This window comes from Diadema antillarum, unplaced genomic scaffold (assembly GCF_040938485.1).
Source record: "Diadema antillarum isolate AM-2024a unplaced genomic scaffold, OU_Dant_1.0 seq00001028_RagTag, whole genome shotgun sequence".
Lineage (NCBI taxonomy): Eukaryota > Metazoa > Echinodermata > Echinoidea > Diadematoida > Diadematidae > Diadema > Diadema antillarum.
The window spans coordinates 52,314-69,476 of NW_027271862.1; the positions used below are offsets into that span (position 1 = coordinate 52,314).

The window sequence follows — 17,163 nt, forward strand, 5'->3', positions numbered from 1 at the left end:
CTAGCAATCTCCACTGACTATTGGAGTAGAATGAGACAAGACTTAACGTTACACAATAGTGAACCACATTATCTTTCTGTGTTCTGGTAGTTCATATTCTATTGCAAAAGACATGAGAGACTTCACGTTACAGGAAATGTAACATACCGTTGTATGGCAAGAGAAAATAATGAGTCAATTAAAATATTAGTTGTAGAATCTCAAGAATCTGTGTTGTGAAAACATGTCGTAAGTCATATGTCCTAAGATCTAATGAATTATGTCATTAACAGGGAGCCACAAAAGTAGAAGCCAAACTAGCAATAAACAATTTTAATTTTCCGTCATAGAATCCACCCCCTGGTGTGAAGCTGGTGATGGAGGCCGTCTGTGTCATGCGGTCAGTCAAGCCAGAGCGTAAGCCTGACCCCCAGGGCAGCGGCAAGATGGTGGAGGACTTCTGGGGACCTTCCCAGAAGCTGCTCGGTGATATGAAGTTCCTGGATGCCCTCAAGTCTTATGACAAGGACAACATTGCGCCGGCTGTCATGAAGAAGATCCGAGACAAGTGAGTGGAATTAGAGGCTTACTTTGGAAGTCTTGTCTGTGAGGTTTAATAGGAAAAGACTTAATGGCAGTGATACCAACAAAACGACTCAATTTTTGTATTATATGTCACACAGTCTATGCCTGATGATTGCTATGTGATAATCATTGTATATATATATATATATATATATATATACAGCTGTAGTTATATATCTTTTTCAAGCATTAAGTTAATATTCTAATTATTTTTCAATTAAAGACAAGGTTTTGCTGTTTGTTAATTATCTAGAATGTGCAGGATCCTTCAGGAATATTGCACTACTTAATTCTGAACACACTGGTCACAACATACAGTACAAGGGCATGCAGTAATGTACACCATCTTCACTCATTAGGCTGATGAATAGACTGCTTTTCTGGGATGGTCTACAAGTAACTGTTCCTCATTAGGTGTGTTCACTTGCATGGACACCCACCTACACACCAGGAAAGGAAGAAGCAGTGTGATTATCAATGGTCCTGCTTTGTGACGCTAATGTCAAGACCAGGGGTTGAACCCCAAATCAGCCTGCTACCAGTCAGCACTACCAACATCAGTCTGGACTACCATACCTTAACGTACAAACTGCTTGTGTCTGTTTTTCTTCTTCCCTTTTTAATGCCATGTGACATGTATCACATCAGGATGCCATGTCATGGAATCTGGAAATTAGAAATTTAACAGCAGTGTCATGTTCAGGACTTCTTCATAGTAGTCTTTTTTACTGATAAGTATGTATTGCAGAGAGAAGGACTGGGAATGTTAACATCATGTTGATGTACATTCTTTTCTCAGGTACATTCCGAACCCAGACTTCAAGCCGGAAGTCATCAAAAATATCTCCACTGCCTGTGAGGGTCTGTGCAAATGGGTCAGGGCCATGGATGTGTATGACCGAGTTGCCAAGGTAAACATTCCACTACATTGTGTAGAAAATAAGAGTTGCTTAGGACTAAAAAATGAACAGAGATGATGTTAGTAAGACAGAGGGAATGGATTTGAGTGAAATAATGGTTGAAAGTAATGTCAAAGTATTACCTGTACAAATTGAGAAAGCAGCAGAATCAACAAAGTCCTGTAATATTCGCAAAATACTGCATTCTCTGTGATTCCGTCATCTTACGTTTGTAGAATCAAGGGGTTTGTTTTGTTTGTTTGTTCATTTCCATTTGAGAAGATGGCTGGATAGCCCACATTCAGCTACGCTAAGCTGGTCTTCCATGGGGTCCAGTTGGATGTGAGGTGGGACCACTTCACCGGGTTAAACACCTGCTCTTTGCGATGAGATGCATGAGTTGTGACTCTCATACACAGGACCTTCATTTTATGTCCTATCCGAGGGACAGAGTGTTTTGTCTCTTGCCAGAGGGGACGGTATGATTACACACAACATTGCTCAGTCCAGACTCGGGTTCAAACCCGGGTCCTTAGGATCGCGAGGCAGACGCGCTATAGACTGAGCCAACTCACCGCCCTATATGCACGGGTGCATATAGTAGCAATTTGACTGCAACCCCCAATACCCAATAGGGGTTTTGGAGGCTGACCATTGGTTCACATTATCCACATACTCTCCTTTTGTTGAATGATTTTTATTAGGAGCCAGGCTCAAGTGTTGGCAAGTCTGCTCTATGTAAAACACTCCAATCAAAACCCTGGATTCCTTTGAAAATGGCTCTATATCCCACACTGCCCTCTTCCCTGAAAATGTTTGCAACCCTGCTGCCCAGATGTAGCATTCGAAAGTAATCTGGCCCTCTGTCAAGATGCCATTATCTACTACATCATAGCAAGGAAGAAAGAAACAATGGAAGTTCTTATCAGAGCGACCTCCAAATAACCTGATTTTCCATCAAAACGTCACCACCTTTCAGGTCGTGGCCCCCAAGAAAAAGAAGCTGGCAGAGGCTGAGGCGGAGCTGGCCGTCCAGATGGAGAAGTTGAACACGAAACGGGCCCAGCTCAAGGAGGTCTCTGACAAGCTGCAGGCCCTCAACGACGAGCTCGACCGCATGGTGGAGAAGAAGGGTGAACTGGAGGCCAACATCGAGATCTGTTCACAGAAGCTGGACCGGGCGGAGAAGCTGATCGGTGGGCTGGGCGGAGAGAAGGACCGCTGGGAGAAAGCGGCCAACCAGCTGGGCGAGAGGTTCATCTCCATCACCGGCGATGTTCTCATCTCATCGGGCGTGGTCGCCTACCTTGGCACCTTCACTGTGGATTACAGACAGGTGAATGAAGCTTTGCATCAGTACTTTCTTATTAACTAAGCTGCCTTCTGCTTTCTGCAGAATTTGCACTTTATATGGCAAGAAAATATCATGGAGTACAGTTCATAAGTTTATGCTATATGTCTGTTGTCACTGTAGCCCACAATAATAGTTTAATATTTTTTTGCAGTTTAGATGAACTCATTTGTCATGTCAGATATAAGATAACGTTCTACAAAAATTTATCGTTGGGCTAGGTTTAATCGAGAGTCATAAAATGATGTAGAAGATATCATGGAGTACAGATCATGAGTTTATGCAGTATGTCTATAAATGTTTATATGATTGTATATCTTGTCATTGTACAATTGTAACTCACAATAATGGTTTATAATGTAATTATTCTTTGCAGTTTAGATGCACTCATTTGTCATGTCAGATATACATGTAAGACAACTTTCTGCAAAAATGCGTCCTTGGGCTAAGCTGAATCAAGAGTCCTAAAATGATTTAGTCGTCTTGAAAGCTTGTTATAGCAGGGAAAGTTTTCTTCTTTATTTTAGCTTAAGGAAACGTGTTTGGATTTGATTGAAAGCAATATTGCCATGTCCACTGTTGGCATCTTGTTATCTGTTTGCTGAAGTTTGTCTTTCTGTGCATGGTCAAAGGCTACGGTGGCATTTTATCTTATCATCATTAATTCATTTTGCAAATATGTCCACAGTTTATTGAATTCCAGTGGTATTCAATATGTGTGCAAGCAAAGTTGAATCTTGGATGCACCGAGTGTGTCTACATTAAAACCTTGTTAAAAACTTGTGTTGCATCCAACAGAAAGCGACAGAGGAATGGAAGAAGCTGTGTCAGGTGAAGAAGATTCCATGCTCGGACAACTTCTCCCTCAGCGCCACCCTGGGCGAACCGGTCAAGATCAGGGCCTGGAACATCGCCGGCCTCCCCGTCGACTCCTTCTCCATTGACAATGGCATCATTGTCTCCAACTCCCGCAGATGGCCCCTCATGATTGATCCTCAAGGTAGGCATGACGTGCTGTCGCCCACTTCAGGACAATTACAGCAGGAGGAAGAACTCAGTATGGCAGAGAAAGGAAAAATGAGTGACATTGATCCATTGCCCTGATTACATTGTGATTTTTTTTTTTAAGATTTGCTTTCTTTCATAAGGTGATATCAAGGAGTTATCAAAATGATTTTAATACACCTGAGATAAATGACATGACAAAGGATAGAAGCCACAACAGTCCAAACACATTAAAACTGTGTGGTAGTATTTTATAATAGAGCAGTCTTCACAAATGCAAACTGTTACATTTTGGCACTGCAGGTTTCATGGAATATACTGTTTTTTCACAAATTGTATTCCTTCACATGTCTATTGCACGAAAGGTCCACCAAAAATATGCCTTTTCAGGCATCAGAATACTAAAAAGGGTTTACCCAATTATCATCCCTGTGTCTTTACCTCATACGTTTCTTTATTCATGTTCTGTTGATCCAATCCTCATTTTATCAGGCCAGGCAAACAAGTGGGTGAAGAACATGGAAAAGGCAAACCAGCTTTCCATCATCAAGCTCTCAGACCCCAACTATGTGCGCACCCTGGAGAACAGCATCCAGTTTGGCAAGCCGGTCCTGCTAGAAAACGTTGGGGAGGAACTGGACCCCCTCCTAGAGTCCATCCTGCTCAAGCAGACCTTCAAGGTCTCCGGTGTTCTGGTGAGTGAAATAGTGTTATTGTGATGTTTGTATATGTGTATGTGTCTGTCTGTATACAAAATGTGTAGGATGTCAAGTTTTTCATATTATTTGTGATTGTTGTGTAAGAGTTAATCAAGTTTTATATGATGAACTACAATGGTGTAATAGTTAGTGTTTGTGTAGGGTGTTCAGTTTTTCATATTGTTTGTGATTATTGTGGAAGGGTTAATGGAATTTTTATGATGAACTATTGTGTTATAGTGAGTGTTGGTGTATCTGAAGATGTATGACATTAGAGTTTGTTTCTGTCTGTTTGATGAGATAGAGTGTACAGTGTGTAGTGATGTTCCTCACTTTGTGCAGTATGATAATTGCAGTATAACAGGAGATGTTGTATGCTCATTTTTCCCTCTTTGGTGTATCTGATTATCTATGATGACAATTTGTGTTACAGTGCAGCTTAGGATGCTTGGTGACTTTGTTTCAATGTATCTGTAGTACATAATATCGTCTGTTGAGAATGAGAAGGGCGTTAAGTGGTCTCGAACACTATGGGTTTAGTGGCAACTTAACGCCCTTATCATTCTCAGCCGACGATATGATAGTGAAAGTGTATCACATGTATCTTACGATGCAAATTGACATTTCTTGTTCTGGTAGATACCATAGTAGAAAGTGTGGCCTTCTTCAGTCTGTATCAGGGAATAATCTATGTAATGATGTGTGAGCATTTTCTCGATATTTGCTTTCGTGCATATGCTGTTGATGAATTTCACTTGTTCTTAAATTGATACTCACAGCATGTGTGAGAATGTTTGAAATGTTTTTCAGCAATTAGTGAATACATGAACAGCCAGTGAGTAAATAGTGATATATTTGCTGATTCACAATTTTTCTGTATCTCTTTTGCTACAGTCCATCAGGCTTGGGGAGAATGTAATTGAATGGTCACCAGACTTCAGGTTTTACATCACAACTTCCCTGAGGAATCCTCACTACCTCCCTGAGATCTCAGTCAAGGTAATATTGAGAAAATGTTTCATATGGCTGATACATCTTAGGGAACAGTGTGCATTTTGAATTTGCTTCAGAGTTGTGGTCTTATGATGTATGAATGTGTGTCGGATAGTGTGTAATAGTCTGTAGGTAAAGTTCTTGAAATACTGCTGTCCTAGATAAAAAGAGTAAAATGAGGAGCCCCTAAGACGATACCATGACAGTTGCTCCTGTGACAATTGCTCACATGGAATATCTACTCTCTAAGCCAAGCGTAAATTTTACCCACAAACATAACCCCAACCCCAATCCTAATCCTCACATCAAACTAAACCTTAAACCCTATCACAACTCTAAACCTAACCCTAAGTCCTGGGAGAAAATAAGACTGAAACAACTGTTGTAGGAGCAAAATGTTGTGTCACTCCTCAGACAGAGGAACAGCCATTACGTGAAAACTGATATTCAGTTGGAAGTGGAGAAATAGTCGAGGAAGAGTGAGGATGAAAAGCAGAGCTACAGTGAACAGGATTAGCAAGAGCAGATTCTAAGAATTTTTTTATCATATCAGCTACATCAGCTTTCATCATCACCACCGTCGTCTTTCTCATTCTTCTGGTAAATAGTGGCATTTAGAGCAAAGAGATAGAGGAAAGCATTTTGTACTGAAGTGTTTCCTTCTCTGAAAAGTGTGTCTACGTGTAGGGCTTTCTCCATTCTCCACATAATCCATTAGGGATCGCTTAAGAAAAGTGAAACTGGGATATGTTCTAAAATGAAGCGTGTATTTCATTACCATTTGTAATCTCCTCTGTCCCAGGTGGCCCTGGTGAACTTCATGATCACCCCGCTGGGTCTTCAGGACCAGCTGCTGGGGCTGGTGGCGGCCAAGGAGAAGCCGGAGCTGGAGGAGAAGAAGAACCAGCTGATCATCGAGAGCGCTGCCAACAAGAAGCAGCTGAAGGAGATCGAGGACAAGATCCTGGAGGTGCTCTCTTCCTCCGAGGGCAACATCCTGGAAGACGAGACAGCCATCAAGGTCCTCTCCTCATCCAAGACCCTCTCGGAGGAGATCTCTGCCAAGCAGGTGAGGCGCTGGGTTCACCCATTGCTTTGCAGTGACTGTCATAATGCGACGGCATGATTATGTCAGTCCCCAAAAACACTGTGCAGTACAAGAACTTGCTCAGATGTTTTGTTTTTTACATTATATATATTTTTTTCATTTTGGATTTAGATATGACTTTAGCATCCATCCACATTATTAGATTGAGTTTACTTTGAGTATAACTTGTGCCTAAGTGTATCAATAGAGAGTAACAGAATTTGTTTAAACAGAAGTTGTTTAAACTTAGTTTAAGGTGGACAGGCAAAGAGAAGAAGGTATTGTGTGTTTAGTCAGCGCATCTTGTGCATTAGATAGATGGAGACATAACAACTTGACTGGATAAGACCTTTAAACTGAGACCATAGAAGCAAAACATTAAATCCAACTAGTGGTGCTGCATTGATTATGTAAACTTGCATTGAGTGAATTTGGATAGAACTTGTGGACCTCTTGGCATGCAAAATACTGCCACTCATCAGGCATGCTGATGGTTTTGACGGCATGGTTGTATTCTTGATTCCAGGAAATTGCATCTGTCACAGAGAAGGAAATTGACGAGACCAGAAATGGATACCACCCGGTGGCCGTGCACTCCGCTACTCTCTTCTTCTGTATCTCGGAGCTGGCTAACATTGAGCCCATGTACCAGTACTCACTCACATGGTTCATCAATCTCTACGTGCAGGTGAGCTTTTATTCTCCAAGCCGCCATGAATGGAGATTTCCCAGCACTGTCCTGCTCAGGCAGCATTGTATACAGTCAGCATGAAGGATTTCAGCTAGAAAGCTTTTTTGTTTTGTTTTGTTTTGTTTTTTAGTTTGGGAGATTATGCTTCAGGTGAAATATGTGCCAATTTTGATACCAATTGTGCACTTTACATCACTTTCTTGTTCCCATAATATGTTTTCGTAATTGCAGCATTTCTTTATATTTGTTTGATATCCATGAGTGAAGTAAAACATGTGCCATATTTCTCAAAGGCCTTGCATTTTTATGAATACATGTAGATTGTGCTAAATTTCATGTTGGAGATCTTAGTGAACTGGTTTGTCCAACAATGATTTGCAGTATATGTATATGCACTAATTGTTGGCTGCAATTGTCTACTGAAATCATGCTCAAAACAACATTTTTATGTAGCAAAAGTACATGTATAATTTCCTACAATATTCTATATGAGAGCATCCAGTATCCGTCAATCATCCTTGCATCGTTTGTGTCCCACGTCCCCACAGTCCATTCAAAACAGCCGCAAGTCAGTTGTTCTGGAGGAGAGAATCGACAACCTGAACGACCACTTCACTGACAGCATCTACAAGAACGTCTGTCGCTCCCTCTTTGAGAAAGACAAACTGCTCTTCTCTACCATTCTGTGTGTTGGGATCATGTCAAGTCGGTAAGGCTGCCAGGGGATTGCAAAATGTTGCCAAATTCATGATAGTGGTTGAGCAAAATTCATTTATGTGACACAATGTGCATTGTTTTAAGGGTCCACTGACTATCATATATCACCTTGGATGGAAATCATAATGGTTCAATATGTGACCCGCCACAACAAAAGGATCCAAAAGTCACTGATGGCTGAGCCGAGAAAAATCGAGTTTGAAGTCAGATCATCGAAGTCGGTCAAAACTATGGGTTTTCTGTTTTTTGCATAATTTTGTAGTCTATATATGTATCGTCTATCATCTGCCAAAATTTCGAAGCTAAATGGTCAAAGGAATGGCAAGAAAATAGCGTTTTTCTGGGCCATGATTTTCCGACTTTCAACGGAAAAGAAACATGCGCGAAGATTTGGATGTAGTGCCCAGCCAGACTCCGCCCCTAGCAACGAGTGAGTGATCTTATTGGTCAGTGCGTGGCATCCTGGTTACTGACTGGTTGTGCGTAGACCGCTGGCACTAAGCTTGAATTAACATCGTGGAGGTTGCTAAGAGCATACCTTCTATTGTCAAGCCGTGAAAACTGTCTTGCTCCCCTTGATCATGATAGCGTCGGAAGGAAAACTTTGGAGACGGTTTACTCGAAATGCTGATTTCCTAAACCACTCGATATGCGCTGATAAAATCATCGATATCTAGGCAACAGAGTACTATCATGAGTCATATTATATATGAAATTAAAGTGCAAGAGCAAGGGAATAACATCATGTTATTTTCAGAGAATTGTCCTTTCCCCACTTTTGGATCCTTTTGTTGTAGCGGGTCACATATCATTCACCCATTTCTAAGAAGATGTGTGGACATTAACCACTTCACAAGGTTTTACCCAGCTTGTTGCGAGAAGTGGAATGGCTCTTTACACAATCGTAAGTTGTGACTCTCTCATGCATGGGACCTCTACTTAAGTCCTGTTTATAGGACAGAGTGTTTTGCCTCTTTACAGAGGGGATGGCATGGTAGCACTCTGTACTGGCTGAGCTGGTGTTACTGGGTCTGGAACCAGGAACCACTTGATTGTATTAAAATACAGACATGCTATTAGCATACTCCCACCCATTTAGCCAAGTAGGGATTTATTTTGAGAGCATGTATTGTGAGAAACTGAAAGTCATGCACCTGACCTGTATCATTGTATCTGTCTGGTGATAATGTGGCTGTAATGTCAATTTCTGCTGTAGCAAGAGCTGGGTTCCATTAATGTTTGTCCCTGTAGAATTCAAGAAAGTGATCATAGATAGACAGAATAAGAGAAACAGGGAAAGCATTTATATTGCTGGGAATATACGTATCACATGTACATTGCAGTGGAATGACAAAGACTTTGTTTCCATCAGTTCTTGTGAGTGAATTAATTCGTAACATTTTTCTTACAAGTGCTTTGGTTTTCTTTTTTTTTTTCAGTGGCAGTGTAGACGACAGCGAGTGGCGATTCCTCCTGACGGGTGGGGTTGCCCTTGACAACCCATTCCCTAATCCCTGCCCTGATTGGCTGACAGATAAGGCGTGGGCGGAGATGGTACGAGCCTCTGATCTGCCATGTCTGAAGGGCTTCAAAGACCGTGAGTACTTCTGATATATTGTGTGAGAAAAAAAAGGAATTCCTTTATAACACTTGTGGCCAGTGTGAATAATTGCATTTTATTTGTAGAGGGTAAAAATACCGTGTATGCTGCAGTTACCTGTGAAGCTGAATGCATCACATATCAAATGATGTTTACCATTTGACAAATCATTCTTTTTTTCACCTTGATTCTAATGCAGGGTATTCTGTACAGTACTACAGGTCTCTGTGCAGGACATTTTCGATGTGATTTAGTATGTCACTCTCAAAAGAGGGCATAGACACAGCACTGTCAATATTCAATTCATAAAACTAATAAGTAGTATAATGATCACTTTTTATACCCCCGCCAAACGAAGTTTGAAGGGGGTATATAGGAATCAGCGGACGGTCGGTCGGGCGGTCCGTCGGGCGGTCGGTCCGTTGCAAATCTTGCGTCGCGAACTACTTCCTCAGTTTTCAACCGATTCCCATAAAACTTGGCACAGATGTGTGCCTTGGGTTGTAGATGTGCAAGACGTATTTTTTGACACTACCCAAAAGTACGTTGCCATGGTAACGGCATATTATGGGCAAAAATGGGTACACATCTTGCGTCGCGAACTCCTCCCACAGTTTTTGATCAATTTTTATGAAATTAGGTACAGATGTTCATCTGAATATGTTAATGTGCAAGACACATATTTCCGCAGTGGCAAAAAGTGCGTTGCCATGGTAACGGCATGTTATTGGTAAAATATAGGGCAAAATGCTTCATGGCAAAACTGCTTCATCAGTGTTCTTCCAATTCTCATGGAATTCATATTGAATGTTTGTCTTAGGATATAGGTCAGCATGAAACATTTCTTGACAGTGACAAAAAGTATGTTGCCATGGTAACAGCTCACATATTATGAGCCAAAATGATGGAAAATTTTGTGTTGCAAACTACTTCCTCAGTTTTTGCCCAATTTCCATGAAACTTGGTATAGATGTGTGCCTTTGGTTGTAGATGTGCAAGATGCATTTTTCGACAGTACCCGAAAGTACGTTGCCATGGTAACGGCATATTAGTGGCAGAAGATCAAGGAAAGATCTTGCGGATTTAACTGCTTCCTCAGTTTTTTGACCAAAGCTTATGAAATGTTGTTTTGACCAAAGCTTATGAAATGTTGTTTGGCGGGGGTATAACCAGTCGCTGTAGCGACATTTCTAGTTAAATTACAAAGTAAATTCATTATGTACAAGTTTTACGCATTGGTGAAGTGTTCACACACCTTATTGTACATTTCAATATATGAAGTATGATGAACTGACATAAAAGATGTGACAACGTTCATATTGTTCATGAATGTCATATTTGACACTTCGGAAATTTGAAAGGAAGGAATTGTTTGGCTTCACTTTGCAGATGTGAAAGATAATAGCGCTGCATGGAAAGCTGTATATGATTCTGCCACACCACACGAAACTGAATACCCTGCACCCTTCGACATGGCTACCGGCATGCCTCGAATGATTGTCCTCCGCTCCTTGCGACCGGACAAGATGGTGCCCGCCGTCCAGAACTACATTGTGGACAATCTGGGCCGCAGTTATATTGAGCCGCCGACCTTCGACCTCGCCGGCAGCTTCGCAGACTCTTACAACTGTGCCCCGCTCATCTTTGTGCTCTCACCCGGAGCCGACCCCATGGCTGGGCTGCTCAAGTACGCTGATGATCACGGCTACGGCGGAAATCGCATCAGCACCATCTCCTTGGGCCAGGGCCAGGGCCCCATCGCTGAGAAGATGATCGAGGATGCCCGCGTGGGCGGGACGTGGGTGGTGCTCCAGAACTGTCACCTGGCAACCAGCTGGATGCCACGCCTGGAGTTCATCTGTGAGGAGGTCCTCATCCCAGAGAACACCCACAATGACTTCCGCCTCTGGCTGACCAGCTACCCATCAGATGCTTTCCCTGTCTCGATCCTCCAGAATGGTACATACGGCTTAAAATTCTGGCAACTCTTGGTTTATTGTGGGGGTGTCTTTAGTACTGTACTGGTCTGTCGATTCCATTATTGATCTAAAGAAAGGAAACTTGCAACAATTACAGCAGCAGTATAATGCTTGACTTGTCCTCAAATACTTATTTACATGAACATGAGGAGTATTAGAGATAATCTGTGCTGAGGTGATGCAAGTTTATTTCAGATTTATGCTTCATATTGTCATGTCAGTTTAGTGCCATTTTTTTTACCCTCAATTTTCAAGCCTTATACTCTATAAAAAGCCCAGTACATCTCATGCAATTCAGTTCAGCATCTAACACTTCATGGAAACCAATTCTCCCCATCTCTTCCTCCGCAGGAGTCAAGATGACAAACGAGCCTCCGAAGGGATTGCGAGCCAACCTCATCCGCTCCTACCTGAATGACCCCATCTCTGACCCCAGTTTCTTCCAGGGATGCAACAAGGTGAGAGACCCTTGGACTCACCCTCACTCTCTCATTCTAAAGAACATTATAGCCACAGTATCAATGTACTTAGGCACAAGAGAAAAACTATGTTAGAGAGATATCTTCGTCGCGACGATATGAGACAAAAGATCGTCGCCAATCGTCCCCAACGATCTAAATTTTTGGCCTAATGTGCTCATTACTGCGCTCTTTTTCGCTCATTAAAAAAGTCAACAATAGATGGTCCCGACGAGTCGGAACGAAGACGTCTCTTTTCGTCGCGGTTAATCAATTAAGGAGATCTTTTGTTGATCGGCGAGGCGTTTCAATGATTGTTCAAACGTCGCACATCGTCCCCGACGATTGCGTATTCAACTTGACTCACTGTTTTGTGAAGGGATTTGGTGATGGCTTCGCGTCGCACATCGTCCCGACGATTGACCATTGAATTTAAATCACCGTTCTGTGGCGAGTTTGTTAATCCATAATTGTTCAAACGTCGCACTTATCGTCCCGACGATTGTCCATTCAACTTGAATCACTGGTCATATATTCGTTTGGTAATTGCTAAAGCGTCGCACATCGTCCCTAGGCTTGCCCATTAAACCTAAATCACCGTTTGGTATGAGTTTCAAACGTCGCAAATCGTCCCGACGATTGCTCATTCAACTTAAATTGCCGCTCGATACTGAGGTTTTTATTTTTTTCTAACGTCGCGAGTGGTCCCGACGATTGCCCATTGAACCTGAATTGTCGTTCAATGATGCCACCGGGGTAATTCATCTTCTATGAAGGCTTGCTCTTATGTTTGCCATACTTGTCTGTAAACAATACAAAAACATCGTAATGAGATCCGATGGCTATCAGACTCCTGAAATTCTAGAATGAATCATGAAAAAAAAAGTGGCGAACATACATTATCATATCTTTCCGCAAGTCCAGGGCTTGAAAGCAAATATCAGGCATTTATTCTATCATCGTACAATGCGGAGTTGAATATCATTGTTATTCATTTCCGACGGTCAAAGCAAATATCCGACATTAATATCATAGTATCTTTCGGAGCTGAATGTTATTGCTATTTACTTTCGAACGTAAAAGCAAATATCCGGCATTTATTTTATCATCATACGGAGTTGTAAATTATTAGCAGTCATTTCTGAACGTCAAAGCAAACATGCGATATTTATTTCATCATCGTTCATCATCGTACGGAGTCGAATATTATTGTTATCCATTTCCGGACGCAAAATCAAATGTCTGACATTAATTTTAGCACAGCACGGAGCTGAATCTTACCGTTATTTAAACCCAAAAGTATAAGAAAACATCCGACATTTATTTTGGTATCATACGGAGTCGAATATTACCGTTATTCATTTCCAAAATTAAAAGCAAACATCCGACATTTAGCGTCTTACAGAGTCGACTGTTTCCGCTGTCCATTTCCAATAGTAAAGGCAACCATCCGACTTTTTTTGGTGGCCCCGGTCCACCGGGCCACCGTTAATAGTGTCGAGCCCTGGTGTATACCTCACTAACCTCAGCTTATTGGGGGAAACTTTTAGTGCCATACAAGGGGAGACGCTTTCATCTGTTCTGGAGAGCTTCCGAATGAAAATCTTTGTTTGGTATTTTCATTTCTGTACTCCATAATCATTTGTTGTTTTCAAACATTTTCATGATGTCGGTATTTCAATATTACAATATTTTATTAATGTATTCCATTTTCACTCCTTGACCAAAGTCAGTAAGTCCGCAACAAGTATGTAATCGCTACATTTCGCGCAATGTGCCGAAGTGCGAAACACGTGGTGTCAAGTTCAGTGAAACGTGCCATCCTTGTGTGCGTGTTGTTTGGTTTCGTACTTAGCTCCATATGGTTTCGGCAAAGACAATAAACGGAGAAGCCACTCTGTATAGTATTTTTCGTTTACGGTAAACGGTTTACATTCGATACTTGTAAATAAAATGATAGTCACGTCTTTTACTGTATGATGATCGCCAAGTCAGAAAGAAGTTTCTAGAGGAACTTCTCAGTTGATATGTCGGTGATGTTCATTTTAATTTTCACACGCAGTGGTACGCAGATTTTATGAGTGTGAGATCGAAAGAAGTTTCAAATTTATGTTGCTATGATATGTAGGCCTACTGTTGGGTAGGTATAGTTCTTACACTATAAACTTCAGCTTGTTGCAGCGGCATCTAGGAAAGCGATATTTTCCTCTGCATTCGAGACCTTTTTATATTATTTTTTGACACGTGATTCGATTGTTAGCATGAAGCGACGAATAACCCCTTTGTTTTGTTTTAGTGTTAACATTAATGTGTAATACACCTATACTGTTCAACGTGTTTTTTTATTGTAAAGATAAGGCGACATTTTAATAGAATTATGCCGTTCGGTCGGTGTTCCCAGGTGATTTACAAACTGCTTTTAACCTGTTTTTGTCTGCCACCTGGTTTCGTAGAAATTTACACCAGAAATGTTGTCTTTGTTTATTCCCCCGCCATTATTTTCTCTTATGATTTGTTGTGGCCATTTACCTAAAGAGGCGTGTCATGTAGGTCTATTGGTAGTCCACTTCCTTGACTGTATTCGTACGGACGTACGTTGATGGTGTCTGTATGTACACTACACAAGATCACCCTTCCTGATTTTTTTTTCGGGAGTTCCCATTGGTGGAGTGTCGCAACCAGCGGTTGGGCGCATTGTGTGGGTGCATGCATGTGCATGCGTGTGTTAGTGCGGGGAATGCGGACAATTGAAATCGTCCAGTATCTGGACTAATCTATTGGTTGCCAGAACGCATTTATCTGATATGTTGTGCGGTTAAACCTGTTGTTGTTGTTGTCGTCGTCGTTGTCGTCGTCGTCGTCGTCGTCGTTGTTGTTGTTGTTGTTGTTTTCATCATTCATGGGAGGGGGCAAACAAGAGTGAGAAATGAGGGAGAGGTGAAATCAGAAGAAGGAAAATCTGTTCAGTTAACTTATGCCAGCAGTAGCAATTGCTATTCAGATCACTTAGTAATATCCTATAACATTCAATACACGACTATCATCATCGTGACAGTAGATAGATAGATAGAGAGAGAGAAAGAGGAAATACAAAAAAAAAACCGTCGCCTGCTGTACAAAGCAAACGAATTGCAAAGTATATCAAGCAGGAAGGTGGATTCCTGGGACATGTAATAATATTCAGTATGTCATGCCAGTAATACAAACACGTTTCAGTTACTGCAAAAGAAAATGATACAATGTAGAACACGGCAAGCGAGCACGCTGGAATCAAGCCTCGTGATGGTGATGATAATTACTGATGCTGGTGTAAAAGACAGCTTGCTGAGCAAACCTCTTCTTTCCCATCCGGCCCATGAATGATGAAAAAAAAATACATACACCTCGATCACAACAAGAACCAGGTGTTAGCAACCTTCGTAAAGTTAAATCTAAATGTTCATTACCAACAAATGGGAAACGAAAATATTGTGTATGCAGTCTCTGGTCTTACTCTTACGAGAAATTTGACACCCCACCCCCTCTCCCTCCGTGGAAATTGCCACAAAACCAGGTGCCAGATCCCAGGTGCCAGACGAAAGAATGCGCGCACTGGAATAAACAGCGTGTATAGATAGCCTGGAAATATCGATCAAGGAACTAGCTCGTTAGTTGAGTTTAAAGGGATCATATAGTTTTGGTTGAGACTTAACTTCAGGTTTTTATCATTTTTTGGTGACATATTGAGAAACCTCTTATGAAATATGATGGAGCATGTAATTCCATGAGGATTTCAACATTTATTTGATGAAAATTGATTTTGAAATGGCTGAGATATCCAAAACAGAGTGATCCTAATAAAGTGTGGGACCCACATTTTATTACGATCGTTTTGTTTTACTTTGTTCTTGGATGTTTCAGCTATTCTAAACCCGATTTTCATCATATAAACTTTGAATTCCTCTTAAAATGGTATGCTCTGTACTATTTCATAAGCGTTTTCTTGGTATCTCACAAAAAGTAATAGCCCAATTTTCATCTCCACCAATACTGTACCATCCCTTTAAGGAATCAACGCGAAGATCATGATTATATATTAAAGCAACACATCATGCTTCTATAGCCTTTCTTTGGACCCATAGTAGAAATATCGAACAGTGGTGAAATATGATTACTGAACTGTAGAAAGGGATTGATTAATCACTTGATTAAAAACTAAATCACAGAAATATATGAAAGATCTTGTCTGCCGAGACAAATTCACTGCAAGTTTGTGATGCAGCCATTACCCAGTTAGACAGCAAAATCCTGACAATTTCACGTTCATGAAAACTGAACGGGTATTAATCTTTAAAAGTTTGAAGGAACTTCAGTTTACGAACTGTTCAGTTATTTGGCTAGCAACATTCGTTCGTTTTTTGTTTTTGCTTTGCTTTGTTTGTTTGCTATTTTTTTTCTCGTAAAAGGTATAATAATCGTCAAATCAACAAGTGATCAGCAACAGTAAGAATACTGCTGTCAGCTGTGTCAGCTTAAGTCAACACAGCAAGAACAGCTTACTCGGATATACAGTTCAATAGAACGCGGCAGTTTCCTTTTGAATGGACTTCTACTATCTACCTACTTTCGGGAGATTAAAATTGCCACGCACTCAACATTTAACGTTATAAAAGGACCTCTGTCATCTTTATCCCCATCCCGACAATACAAAGCGTCGCCTAAGCAACCACATCCATGTGTACTGATGTTTTTTCGTCCCGTCTCTTTTGGGAATATCGGAGCAGTAGACCATAAAGTCTTTATAGATCCGAGCATGCATCGTAAGAGGGCTTGCTCCAGTCGATTTGAGCTACATCATTAGTCGTCTTTAAGATGACAAAAGCCTTTCAAACACGAAGTTCAAAATTGATACGCCCCTCTAGCGTGAAGTAACTATTATTCTCATATTCTATAGACGTATGGTGTCTACCAAGTACAAGAAAAGAAGAGTTTTGCTCTTGCATAAAAATGGCCACATGGTGCAAATATTCAAAGCATAAGACACTCATTCACATTGTAAACTTGCCCCAAAATTTGATAGAATGTATGTAATTAAAAGTAAAACAATTTTGATATGTTTAATGAAACAAACCATTGTCGAGA

The 17,163-nt window shown here is 41.1% G+C and overlaps 1 protein-coding gene across 1 annotated transcript in view; it reads left to right on the top strand.

The window, feature by feature from the left end:
• Positions 1-17,163, top strand: part of LOC139742861 (dynein axonemal heavy chain 3-like) — a 94,161-nt gene that overhangs the window by 41,092 nt on the left and 35,906 nt on the right. Inside the window, exons 36-47 of the mRNA XM_071653374.1 lie at positions 330-547; positions 1,364-1,475; positions 2,443-2,799; positions 3,613-3,814; positions 4,312-4,514; positions 5,412-5,516; positions 6,313-6,579; positions 7,124-7,285; positions 7,837-7,997; positions 9,445-9,602; positions 10,995-11,564; positions 11,936-12,042. Coding sequence (XP_071509475.1) covers positions 330-547; positions 1,364-1,475; positions 2,443-2,799; positions 3,613-3,814; positions 4,312-4,514; positions 5,412-5,516; positions 6,313-6,579; positions 7,124-7,285; positions 7,837-7,997; positions 9,445-9,602; positions 10,995-11,564; positions 11,936-12,042 — 2,622 coding nt within the window. The remainder of the gene's footprint in view (positions 1-329; positions 548-1,363; positions 1,476-2,442; positions 2,800-3,612; positions 3,815-4,311; positions 4,515-5,411; positions 5,517-6,312; positions 6,580-7,123; positions 7,286-7,836; positions 7,998-9,444; positions 9,603-10,994; positions 11,565-11,935; positions 12,043-17,163) is intronic.